The following is a 12,110-nucleotide window of genomic DNA, read 5'->3' as shown; positions in this document are numbered from 1 at the left end:
TGTCCCACGGGTCGAAGCCTGGCCCCGTGTCCTGCCTCACTGATAGAGGCATGCGGCAGCACAAAGATGCTGCACCAAAGCTTCCCATCACACAATGATGTGGTCTGATTTTTTTTAGAGCTCTCCTGACAGCTTGGCTTACTTTAGAATTTGTGCATCGAGATTGATTGGTGGTGTTTGTTTTACTATGAGTAGTACATCACTTAGTACGTGTTCAGTTGTGAGGGACAGTGGAGGAAGTAGGGGCTGCCAGGTTGGTCCCTTCTAGGAGTATAAAAGCTCTTTTCTGCAGCCAAGCCTATGGCTGGACTGCTGGATGTTAGCACTTAGATGCCAATTCCTTGGCTAAATACACCAATGCACTTACTATAAGCAGAGCTGGGGATGTAATAGTCATTAGTATTGTATGCTGTTATTTCCTTCTCTGATTTCAATGGAGAAAAATCCTTAGCATCCTGATCTATCTCTGTGTGGGACAATGATGAGCAAATTCTGTATTGTGGGCATGTTCAAAAGTATTATGACTGGATCAGATAACTACAGAACAATACTTGTTCTTCTTTAGGTATTCCCCATAGCAAATGCTGGGGAATACTGCAACCATTGTGATAGCACTATGTCAGGGAAGACAGCAATATTTTAAAGCGCAAGCACGTGTCTGCTACGATCAGGTGGAATTTCTCAGGCATGTAAAATAACATGTTAATGTAAACATGCCCATTAACTGTGTATTACAGCTTTTGATTAATGAGTTGTTAGTGCGATCCTATTCATTACCTGGAGCTGAGTGGAAGAGGTTTAAATGGACAACTCAGTCAAATGATGAAATGATTTTTCATAAACCTGCACATTTGGTATTACTGTGTCATATGAAAAGTGTCGTGCATGCATTTAGCAACATTTCTGGACAGAGATAAATGGCAACTGCAATTTGGAGCTTAAAAAAAAAAAATAGTGAGCTGCCTAATTGTCTTTCTGGGTATCCTAAAAGATATGGCTAAGAATGCCTCCTAGGCTGTTTAAATTTGTATTTATTTTGGACTTTTGTTTCTTGAACGGGAACTTCTAATAACTTCTAATAACCTCAGTTTAACCTTGGAGGGACCTAGTCTCCTTTAGCAGTCATCTTGTTTTCACATACTTATTTCCCACTCAGCTTTCCACACAGCACTTTTGTAGTGATTAGCTAATGCTGCAGTTCCCTCCTATTTGGATGGAGGTCCCTACCACTTCTGCAGTGCTGCTATTCTCACTCCACACTGGGGCTAAAAACCCAGAGATGAGAGACAGCAAGCCTGTGTACGGACTCCAAAGGGCTGCATGCTTGTCCTGAATCAGACTGCACTGTCACTGGAAGTGACTTTGTTCTGATGTGCTTAATTGCAGCCCGCTTTTCAGGGGGACATGTACACTTCTGATGGCATGACTAAATGCCTCTTGTGTTAGTCAGCCGGATCTGTAAACTGTTTGTCACCAATAGTCAGCCTACCTATTCCCAGCAAAAGAAAAGGGAATCCCAAAGAAGGCAAAGTTTGACACATCCATCAGTCTCATATATGCCCCTCTCTATTTCTCCCTGCTCCTCTCTGCCACGTTGCATCCAGCAGTGTTTCCTCTCCAGAGGTAGAAGAGGACTGGATATGGCTCATTCGCAGGGATGGCAGCAGTTGGCACTGCTCTCTGCAGAGTTCTGAGCACTGCAACATGCCTGCAGGGCCTCTGCCCTCCTCCTTTTCACACACTTGTGTCATGGCCACTCTATGCCAGGGCAAGGGCAGCAAATTTCAGAATGAAACCAAAATTTGCTGCCACTGTCCTGTCAAACGTGCTGCTGAATATGCAAGTTTGAGGAGGGAAGTCCTCTGGCAAGTCATGCATGTTAGATGTACCCAAGTGATAAGTCAGTGGGTTGGAGTGGAGGCTGCATGGGTGGAAGGTGAGAGAAGAAAACATCCTTGTCCAGTTTTTGTAACTCATGCTAACCATTGTCTTTCTTGTTCTCTTCTCTTCTCTCCAGGAACGAGTGGAATATCTCTTTCTCATAATTTTTACAGTGGAAGCATTTTTAAAAGTAATAGCATATGGACTTCTCTTTCACCCCAACGCTTACCTCCGCAATGGCTGGAATTTACTAGATTTTATAATCGTGGTCGTAGGGTGAGTACCAGCATTTTGTCTTTGAATGCACTCCACACATGGGGATACCAGGAACCTGTGGGAGCACAAGGGTGGATGAGGGTTGGACCATTACTTATGGGTGATGTTAGGGGTTGCTGTCCATCACGACCACCACTGCTTGTCCCTGCCACGTTAACCCCCCTACAGGCTTCATGCCTTCTGCCAAATGTAACTGTCCAATCTAAAAATACAGGTAACTCCCACTGGTTTTCTGCAGGTATAACTTGATTCATAAGGATTGACATTCAGTTGATGTACATTTTCTCTCTGGCATCCCTTGCTACTTAGCCTTTTCCAAGTCTTTTAGTGATTTGCGAGACATGGAAATTAAACTGCTCTTTGGTAACAGGAATAAAAACAGGAGTAGTGCAAAACTACTGGGCAAAGTAAAGTATTGAAACATGACTGTGAAAGAAAATCCCTCCCTTTTTTTTTTTTTTTTGCATGTTTGCGAATATTAAGAATATCTAGGTGAGATCCTTTAATTAAGTTTAGTGTTGAATGAGAAATAAATTCTGCCATCTTGTAAACTTTTCACAAAGAAGGATGAAAAATTTAAATCTCAAATTTTCATACTCATACAGAAATAAATTCTCTTGTTCAATCACACTGTTCTGGTGGTGATCTCAACACTTGATTTTGGCCCTTTGGATGCTTTAACCTTTTTTAAAGACTAATTGTACTATTGTGGATCAAATTGCCCCTTTAAGATGCAACTGATCTCCTTATGCTTCTCTGTGTTTTTCATGCTTGGCATTTAATTTATTTGAATAAAAACAAAATAAACCACCTTCTACTTTTTCTAGCTGAGAAACAAGGGTTTTGAATAGTGGTTGTTGAAGGGAAGGAATGAAGAATAAACTGCCCCTGAATACAGAGAGAACATGTTTTTCTTCTCCTGAGTAATTTGCTCCATCCTTCCACCACTCCATTGTTAAAAAGTTTCATTGCCTACAAAAGCTTTCAGTCTTTTCACCATTTTCCCATAAGGAAATCCTACATCAGGTCCTAGGAAAAGCATTAAAAGGGACAGTCCCAGTGATCAACATTCCTCATAATCCCTGCCCCCAGTCAAAGTCCATCTCGACTAGTTTAATGATGGTCCCAAATAATTATGTCAGCAAACTTTTCTTTGTGCTACCTGTTCCCTACTGCTTTTCAGTGTCTTGGGGAAAAGTGGGCAGAAGGATAGTTTCCAGTGAGGGGAAGAGAGGACAAGTCATCTCCCCCTCAGGCATAACTTCTCTGCCTGCAGCAGTATATGGTTGCCTTTGCCTTTCATTCCTACCCACAGTCAGAGGATCCCACACCAAAGTAGTCATTAGAAATTGTCAAATCCCCAACCTCTCCCCTTTCATTGTCCAGTTCCGTAGCTGGTTCTGCCTTTGAAGGTCCTCAGACATGTCACCTGCGTGGGGATTGTTAAGGTGAAGAAAGACTGGAGAAGAGAAGTACTATGAATATGATTTTTCCCTTTTAATTTCAATGAGAAAGACCTTTTAAAGAGCAGGCATGTGTTACGTCTTCCACTTCCATTGGAATGCAGGAGAGCAAGGCTCCAGAAATCACAGGGCGGCATTACATCTAGTTTAAGTGCAGTCCTCTTCAATTTTCCTACTAGGGCAGTTAATCAGCAAGATGATATGCAGGCTGAAATTAATTCCCCTGCCAATGATAGAAGCTGCATCTCTCAGCTTTTCTAACTGCTCTTGCCTCCAGCAGCTCTCAGTCTCTAGATGGGGAGCAAAAAATGTAACTGGGGAGGGATTACACAAGTATAATAAACATGGCCAAGACCCCAAGGTCTCTGTTAAATAGTAACAATCTCAAGTGACAGATTCCACTTCAAGGCCAGATGGGTTCCTTTGATGTTTATCTGTTTAAATTCACTCATACACTACTGCAGACTAGCCTTGTGCACTGCTTTTTCTCTCCGCAACCCCTCTGCAAAATCTATGTGGCAATACCATCTGTTCCTATTCTGCCCTGTCGTCTTTTCCCAGGGGCTGTCAGAAGCCCCTCAGTGACATCATATTTAAATTTCAGCATGTTTGAATATTTTGTAAGGGAGGAAGCCCCATAGAAAAGAAAAAAAAAAGAAAAAAAAAAAAAAAAGAGAAAGAAAGAAAGGTGGAAGAAAAGTGCAGAAATACAGGCTCATAACATTTTGTTGTGGCACCTTTTTCTGACCATTGATGGAGCTGCTGAAGAAAGCTGAGTGATTTGGACGCAGCTGTAGCACTGGGCAGAGAGGGTTATTTGGTCTGGGAGGGAAGGGATGATGTGGAACTAACACTGGAAGCATCAAAAATGACTGTGGTAATTGCCATTCATGCTTGTTCTGCCTTAGGCAGCACCTTCATTTTCAGTGATTGTTCTTGCTACAAAAAGCAAAACGGCTACGAGTGAAATACTTCTTTAAGTATTTTGGGAAGTTAAGGGAGGAAAAAAAATAAAAAGACAGGTTTTATATACTTGTTTGCCTCTCAATCCACCTAGTACACACTGCTAGTATACCTAGCATACCATGTATGATGGTTTCTCTGTTCTCGGCACTGGTGCGACCACAGCTTGGGTAACATGTATTCAATTTTGGGCTCCTCACTGCAAGAAAGATACTGAGTTGCTGGAACGTGACCAGAAAAGAGCAACAAAGCTGGTGAAAGGGCCAGAAAACAAGGTGTATGAGTAGTATCTGAGATAGATGGGGCTGTTTTGTCTGGAGGAAAGGATGCTGAGGGGAGAACTTATTGCTCTCTACAACTACCCCAAAAGAGATTGTAGCGAGGTGGGGGTCAGTCTCTTTTCAGGTGGCAAATGATAGGATGTAAGGAAACAGCTTCAAGTTGTGCCAGGGAAGGTTTAGATTGAATATTAGGAAGAATTTCTTCACAGACAAGGTGGCCTAGGGAAGTGGTGGAGTCCCCATCCATGGAAGTATCTGGGACATGTAGATGTGATGCTTAGGGATGTGGAGTTGGTAATGTTAGGTAGATGGTTGGACTTGATGATCTTACAGATCTTTTCCAACCTAAATGATTCTCTGTTTAGGTCAGTTTAATCAGTATAACATGCCTCGAAGAGATAATACAGCATAACTGGCTTCCTTCTAGGTTTTAACATAAAGTGAGTAGAGTAAGAGGAACATAGTCATGTATAGGGCCAAGTGTAAATTCCAGGGGAAACTGAAGACAACCTTTTCTGGAGAAAGGATGCACTTTAGACCTGCAGGCTTGTAACAGCTTATCATCCTTGCAGTGTGGGAGATCTGCTTATTCATCAGCTAAGTCTTTTAAAGCTTGATTCTAACTTATCTTTAAATAGCCTATGACCCTGCTATAGCGGTACCATTAAATGCTGCTTTGAAGAAAAATGTCTGTGTGTGGGTATCAATCAGAGGCTCTGTGGATAAGAACATTATTAGTTAAGAGTAGAGATCACACCCATAAGCTGCCTAATGAAGCACAACCCACAAGCACTGACTATTAGTCAAATTGTTTCCTGCTTCTTTCAGTTTTACTGTTCCTCTTTTGGAAAACATAAAACTTTCAGATAAAACAGTGATGTCCTTTAACATTAGGCTGTTGAAGGAAATTTCTCATGAGAGAAGACTAACTTTACAACGTTGCTCTGGAAGACTATATGTCTTTCCTGTCAGTGCTGTGGTTTGTCTGCCAGGCACAGTCATCCTCCAAGGACCCATAGCTTCTGCCAGAAAAAAAGGTGTCATAATTTGAAAGGCATTCTTACTTGGGAAGGTAAGCAGTGAAGGTATTTAGAAAGGATCTGAAATTCAGAACATATTGGAAAATGTGTTCAGAGTATATGTCTTTCCAAAGGCCTGTGGGGAGTTTGTAAAGGGTGGACCCAAACACTTCCATGTCCACAAATCACAGGTGAACTGTAAAGCCAGTGAAAAAAAATAATCACTGTACTTTACTATTTATTTATACCTATGAGGATTAATTCAGCTGTGTTTTTCTGCTGATTTTTGGCCTTAGAAATACCAAGCTCTCTGTTTCATTTTTATTTTTGGGAGGCCCTTGACAAGTTCTTTTTAATGCTATAAAAATCAGCATACCTTTCCCACAGTGGAAATGAAGAGCTGTAGAACAGGTTACAGCCCTGCCATGTTGCTGTTGGAATTATCTAGCAAAGAGAAAGCCTTTTAGATGTTTCAGATGTCAAAAAGGAAACAGAAAAGTAAGAGCAAGAAAAACAGTGAGGCTGGCTTCATATGTCACAAGTAAATCTGAAGCAAACAAACAAAACTGGACTGTGCCCATACATGCGTTGAGTGTGACAGAAATTTATTTTCTGCTTTATAGCTTATGCCTGTCAAATGAATTTAGTTCAGGTGTAGTCATGTCATGGATGAAATTCAGAAATCAAAATGTTGTTAATTGTGCTTCTTCAGGGGAAAGTACTATATCCAAATGAAAATGGGGCATGAATTTCGGCTGGCAGGATGTAGGTAGCTGGAAAGAAATAAGATTGATTTCTGTGTTCTTTAAAAAAAAAAAAGAAAAAAAAAAAAAAGTGAGATATTTCAGTGGCCACAAGGGATTAGCCCCCTTGCATTTTTATACCATCCAAACTTTGATTTCTGTGCGAGCACAGAATTCTCTCACACCTTGCTTGAAGAATGCATTTCAGCTAACTCACCTACTTGAGAAAAGAAAGAACAGCATTTTTCTCCACCACACCTTTTCCCAAAGGTTTTCATCAAAGAGCAGACTTTGCCATATAAATACAAAGTAGAAGGACTCTGGCCTTGTATTTTATATCAGTACCTTAACATCCATCCATCTTTTAGGACTGTAGAACAATTAGCTGACAATCTAGGAAGATTTTATAGAGCTTTTAGAAAGTACCTATTGTATGTGGTTGTGGGTTTTTCTCCTGAAAGAAGGTGATGGAAGAGACAGTCAGAAGCCTTACCTTTCTTCTGTGTCTCATCATCTGTAGTATTTAGGAAGAGGACTTATTTTTTCCTCTGGGTCATAATGAAGTTACTGCCAAAAAAATATGTTGTAGATATAACCTATGAGTCATAGATCTGCCCATGCCCTAACCCAGGGGGCAGTATGGACAACAATGTATGATAGGCAGAACTTACTGTAAATTTGAAGAGTGGCATAGAGATCCAGTAGGTCAGATTGGACACAGTGTAGACCCCAATATCAAAGGGAAAGACATGAAATACTACATAAGAGAAACAAGAAGTGGTACTGAAATAGTAAAAAAGCAGAATTAGTATAGAGGGAGGTATTAACCATGGGCTAAATGCATTAAAGCAGGATTAGCAGGAGTAATGCAATTCAAGTTTAAATGTGGGTTTTTAAATGAGGAGATGCAGGAATTGATGCAAATTATTCCTGAAGGAGTAGGCAGATGACTGTGGATACCTCAAGATAGCACATTTAGCAGATTGGTACTGGAGCACACAAACAGGGCTAACTGGCCTGCAGCAGAACTGCATTAGTCTCAGAAAGCAGTTTCCAGCTCCACTGGAGTCAGTGGCATTTCTGGCTGTGTTTCTGTTTCTCTGGAGTTAATTTGGGATATGCATAGCTTTTCCTCGGATGCAGAATTCCAGAGCAGCCCGTGATTTACTTGTTGCACTAGTAGCAGGAGAAATGCCCTTGGTGCAGGGCAAGAGCTGCTGTTTGGTAAAACCAGGAGTCCAGTGATACTGGGGAGCAGGAGACCAGACCCTCAGTTATGCGCAAGCGCTGACTCAGTTCTTTGAGATTTTTTTTTTTTGTTTTCAGCATTGCAAGAGAGCTGAAAAACAGCGTAGGAAACCTTTTGCAGTGAATTCTTTTTCCTCCAGCAGATCCCAGGAGACTGGGACTGTTGTATGGGAATGTCACTCATCATCTGCTATGGGAATTGTGTTGACTAGGAAGATAGAAATGTTTGAATAAGAAATAAAGCACATTGCTAGAGCTTAATCACTAGCTTTCTGGAAATATATTAGGCCAAATTTGACCTACAGTGTTTCTATTATGAAGATCAACAGAAAATTGTGACTCTGTATAATTTGTATACATAGCTCAAGGAATACATACGTTCCGATAATTCATGTTCCTTGCATCAGCCCTTGTTTATCTCTCTGTGATGTCTGTAGTCAACTCAGTATTTCTCATAGGCTCTGTTTTTGTCTTCTCTGCATCCTGCTTCTCTGTCTGCAACACCTACAAACTCAGCATCCAACCTCCCCACACACAGTTTTTCCCACGCTTGTTACCTAGTTGTTAAATCTTTCTGCAGTGCTTGAAGTTGAGGCTTTGAATAGATTCAGATAGGAGTTCCTCAGTCACAGCTGACAAGTTTTATAAGACTCTCTATAAGAAATTAAAAAAAAAAAAATAAATACCACCTGCTTAAGAAACTAATTTCACATTTGCACTCTATTAATCCATGTTTTTGTGTGGATTTAGTGCTGGGGAAATGTGCTGGCTTAGATGCCTCAGTAAATGAATCCTTTTACTATCCAGGGCAAGCTCCCTATACTTGTGGCCCTATCAGTAGGTTTCAAGCACAGACTGCAGGGGTTGGAGCCCCTTGCAAAGCAATCAGACAGCTCAGTCTCTGCTTTATATGCAGTCTGGGGGCTCTTGTGGAGTCTGCCAGTTAGGGAACATGGATGATGAGATCCTGAGAGAGGCACTGCAGACTGCAGCATCTGAGAGAAATCAGCCAGTGCTGAATCCAGGGCTCTCCAACCAGGCTGTTCCTTGCATCCCAGACAGCTTCTTCAAAGTTACATCTGGTACTTCCATGGCATTCTACGGCCCACAGGGGCTCTGCCACTCACAGGCAAGGTTTTCTACAGAGCCCCAAACATCCATTTAGGCTGGAAGAGCTTTTAACATCTACTGAATTTGCCTGGGTTCAAGCTGATGACTCCAAGGCTGAAAGCAATGTCATTAGCAAATTCATGAGGAATCCGTTCTTCCCCAAAGGTACTAATGTTTTACCAGAAAAATGGAAGCTGTTTCCTGAAAGCTAATTTATTAAATCAAGTTCTTATTAACACATAGGGTGAGCCTTCAGCACTTTCACAGAACATTGTCTTTCCTGCTTTGCTCTGCCTTTTCAAACATGTTCTGACTGAGACATCTTCTCCTTAAAGCAGCTACTCCTACTAGCAAGATAAAACATTAAGACTGGTATAATAAGATATTCTAATAATAATACTCCTACAGTTTTGTGCTTTCCATAGCCACTGCATCAAGGGATTTACAAATGGATACACAAGCACATAATGTGATCATGCTCCCTTATCTAAACATTTGCACCTTGAAGAATCCCTGAGTTTGAAACCCAGTTCTACCTGCAGTGACTTTGGTGAATCTTAATTCCTTGTAAAATGGGTGACAGATAATTAATGATTGGGTTAATGACGAATGATGATTTTTTTTTCCCCAAGGCGGATGGCTGGTTAATAAAGATAGCAAAGTATTAGCAGCAGAAGGGGCAAACCCTACAATTTGTGTTTTCTTGCCTTTCCACTCAACTCCCACTGAGTATGAACTGACTATGTGGTAAGGGCACCTTGGAGGCTACCTTCAGAACCTGACCCACATGCTCTGTAGTTGGTGAGCCTTCAAATTCGTCATGAGGCATGGTCAGAATGGCCATCTCAAAGCACCCAGGGTGGGGAGCACACCTTCAGCTGCCACCAGGCAGGCTGGCTGCTGGGGCAGTCTGTAGCTGGCTGCAAGGAGCCACTGGGCTGAAGGAGGAGCAGGCTGTGTTTATGTCTGCTCCAGAAACAAGTGTTCTGCAAATGGTATAGACATCACCATTAGGCTATTGCATATGGGAAGAGTCTGTCTCTCCTCCACCATATGCGAATGTCGAGTGAGATGTGTGACATTCTTCACAGGTCTGTGAGATAGTTTGTGTGATATGATGATGATGATCTCTGTTCCTGTTTAGCCCAAGCCTTGCTGTCTGCCTACAGCTTGTTTCCTCTTTCTTTTTACAGGCTTTTTAGTGCAATTTTAGAACAAGCAACCAAAGCAGATGGGGGGAATTCAATAGGAGGAAAAGGTGCCGGATTTGATGTTAAAGCACTGCGGGCTTTCCGAGTACTGCGTCCGTTACGGCTGGTGTCTGGAGTTCCTAGTAAGTAACATCACTGATTTTCTTATATGCATGTCCGTGGCACAGCACAGAGCAGGAGTAATTCATGTAACAATTTTGAAGATGGCACGTGATGCAGATTGGTTTTGGTGTGTGGAGGAGCCTTTTTTCAAATGAATGTAGCTTCATGGTAAACATGGTATTAATCAAAGGATGACCAACCCACAGCCGAAGGGGAATGGAAGTTTTGTGCGTGTCAGATGCGATTGTGCAACCTTAGTAAACAGTGGAAGTGGGAAATCCAAGACTTTCAAGATTTCAAGCGGAAGATCCTTTAAACAATTGTGAAGTCATGGTGCATTGTTGGTATTATAAATATTTGACCTTGATGGAAATACTATATGATCATTTGTGTTGATTTGGGAAGGAGAGGAGCTGTTTCATTAAAATTGTATTTTCTTCTTTGCATGTGATGTTCTCATCAAGAGTGCTGGGAACAATTTAGAATCAACAGGACTTCAGGCAATGACATAGTCGTGTTCCCCGTTAGTCTTATTTTCTTAAATCATTTGTAATGCCTCAAAGAAAGCCCTTGAGCAACTTTTGATAGTCTAATATCCATTTTCTTATTTACAGTAAAGGTATGAGTAACTGGAAGTCTGGTAATTCTATTGTGGAAGTGGAATATAGCCATCACAATGCAGGATGATGATGATGTTTTGGCTTGAGAGTTTTACATGGGGTCTATTGGCCTTCCAGAGAGATGGTTAGTTGAAAGCTGTCATTGCTTTCCGTGTTCATAGCAATGAGAGATGCAGTTAGCAGGAAAGGAGTTAATCTCCAGAGTAGTTGTGGAGAGAGCTTTGTTTATTTTCACCTGTGGAGCCCACTAGTTTTATATCTTAAAGTACTTCTAACCTCAGTCATTCAAAAACCTGAAGTCAGGCTACCATACCCTCTGTGATGTTAACTTAAAAATGATGATGTATTTGATTTAGAAAGAAATGTGAAGCTCTTTGGCTTGTTTTCTGACCCAATGGATTATATCAGAGACATGTTTTCAGGCTTTTATCCCCAACCATAAAGAGTAGAAACTTTTTAAATGGAAGGTGAGAATCTCTGTGGAGGAGCTGAACATTAACAAGAACAATTAATAGCACTATTAATCGGTCTCACAAAAGAGCCATGCTTGGTAACCTGGTGGAAGGCCTTAGCTTGTGCCCACCTGGGGTTGCTCTGGGCATGTAGCAAGTAAAAAAAATACTTTTCTTTTTTTTTTTTTTAAAAAAAAAAAAAGCAATCCTTACCATTCAATACAGAGCCACCATGATCCACACTATCCATGCCACCTTTGTTAGGGATTGCTGCAGTGTTGTTTGATGCAGACAGTCATGTACCATGCAATACTTGCAGGCAGTGCAGAATGCAGCTCTCCTTGTGGCAGGGTTTGTCTCATGACGTTTAGTCTGCACTGGCACTGACTTAATTCCTGGCTGTAAAATGAGGTTTTATTGTTCTTTCTAGTCCTTCTTCAATCCAAGCCTTTTGGTATTTACAAGTTGTGTGCCCACCTAATGGTAAGGGGAAGATGCTGTGATTTAAAAGTCTGTGAACTGGGGCGCTCTCAGTGAGATGCTGCTAATGGTGGGAAGTGCTCTGAGAGTTGTTCTGGCATGGGCTGAGCTTAACTGCCCTTAAACTTCTTGTTCTCCTGGGGACAACATTCTTTCTTCAAGACAAAGGCTTTTGTTACTTCTCTTGAAGTCTTGGGGGGGGAGCCAAATCTCACATAATTCATATCTGTATTGCTTATATGACCTCAGTCCTAGCATAAA

General features: G+C 41.4%; 1 protein-coding gene across 17 annotated transcripts in view; it reads left to right on the top strand.

Annotated features, from left to right (window-relative positions):
- CACNA1C (calcium voltage-gated channel subunit alpha1 C) overlaps positions 1-12,110 on the top strand; it is a 481,405-nt gene that overhangs the window by 277,446 nt on the left and 191,849 nt on the right. For all 17 annotated transcript variants that reach the window (XM_082784794.1, XM_082784789.1, XM_082784786.1 and 14 more), the window contains exons 4-5: positions 2,018-2,157; positions 10,178-10,317. In XM_082784794.1, the coding sequence (XP_082640920.1) occupies positions 2,018-2,157; positions 10,178-10,317 (280 nt within the window). The remainder of the gene's footprint in view (positions 1-2,017; positions 2,158-10,177; positions 10,318-12,110) is intronic.

This window comes from Aythya marila (genome assembly GCF_965140915.1).
Source record: "Aythya marila genome assembly, chromosome: 1".
Lineage (NCBI taxonomy): Eukaryota > Metazoa > Chordata > Aves > Anseriformes > Anatidae > Aythya > Aythya marila.
This window is presented reverse-complemented; position numbering and strand designations above follow the sequence as displayed.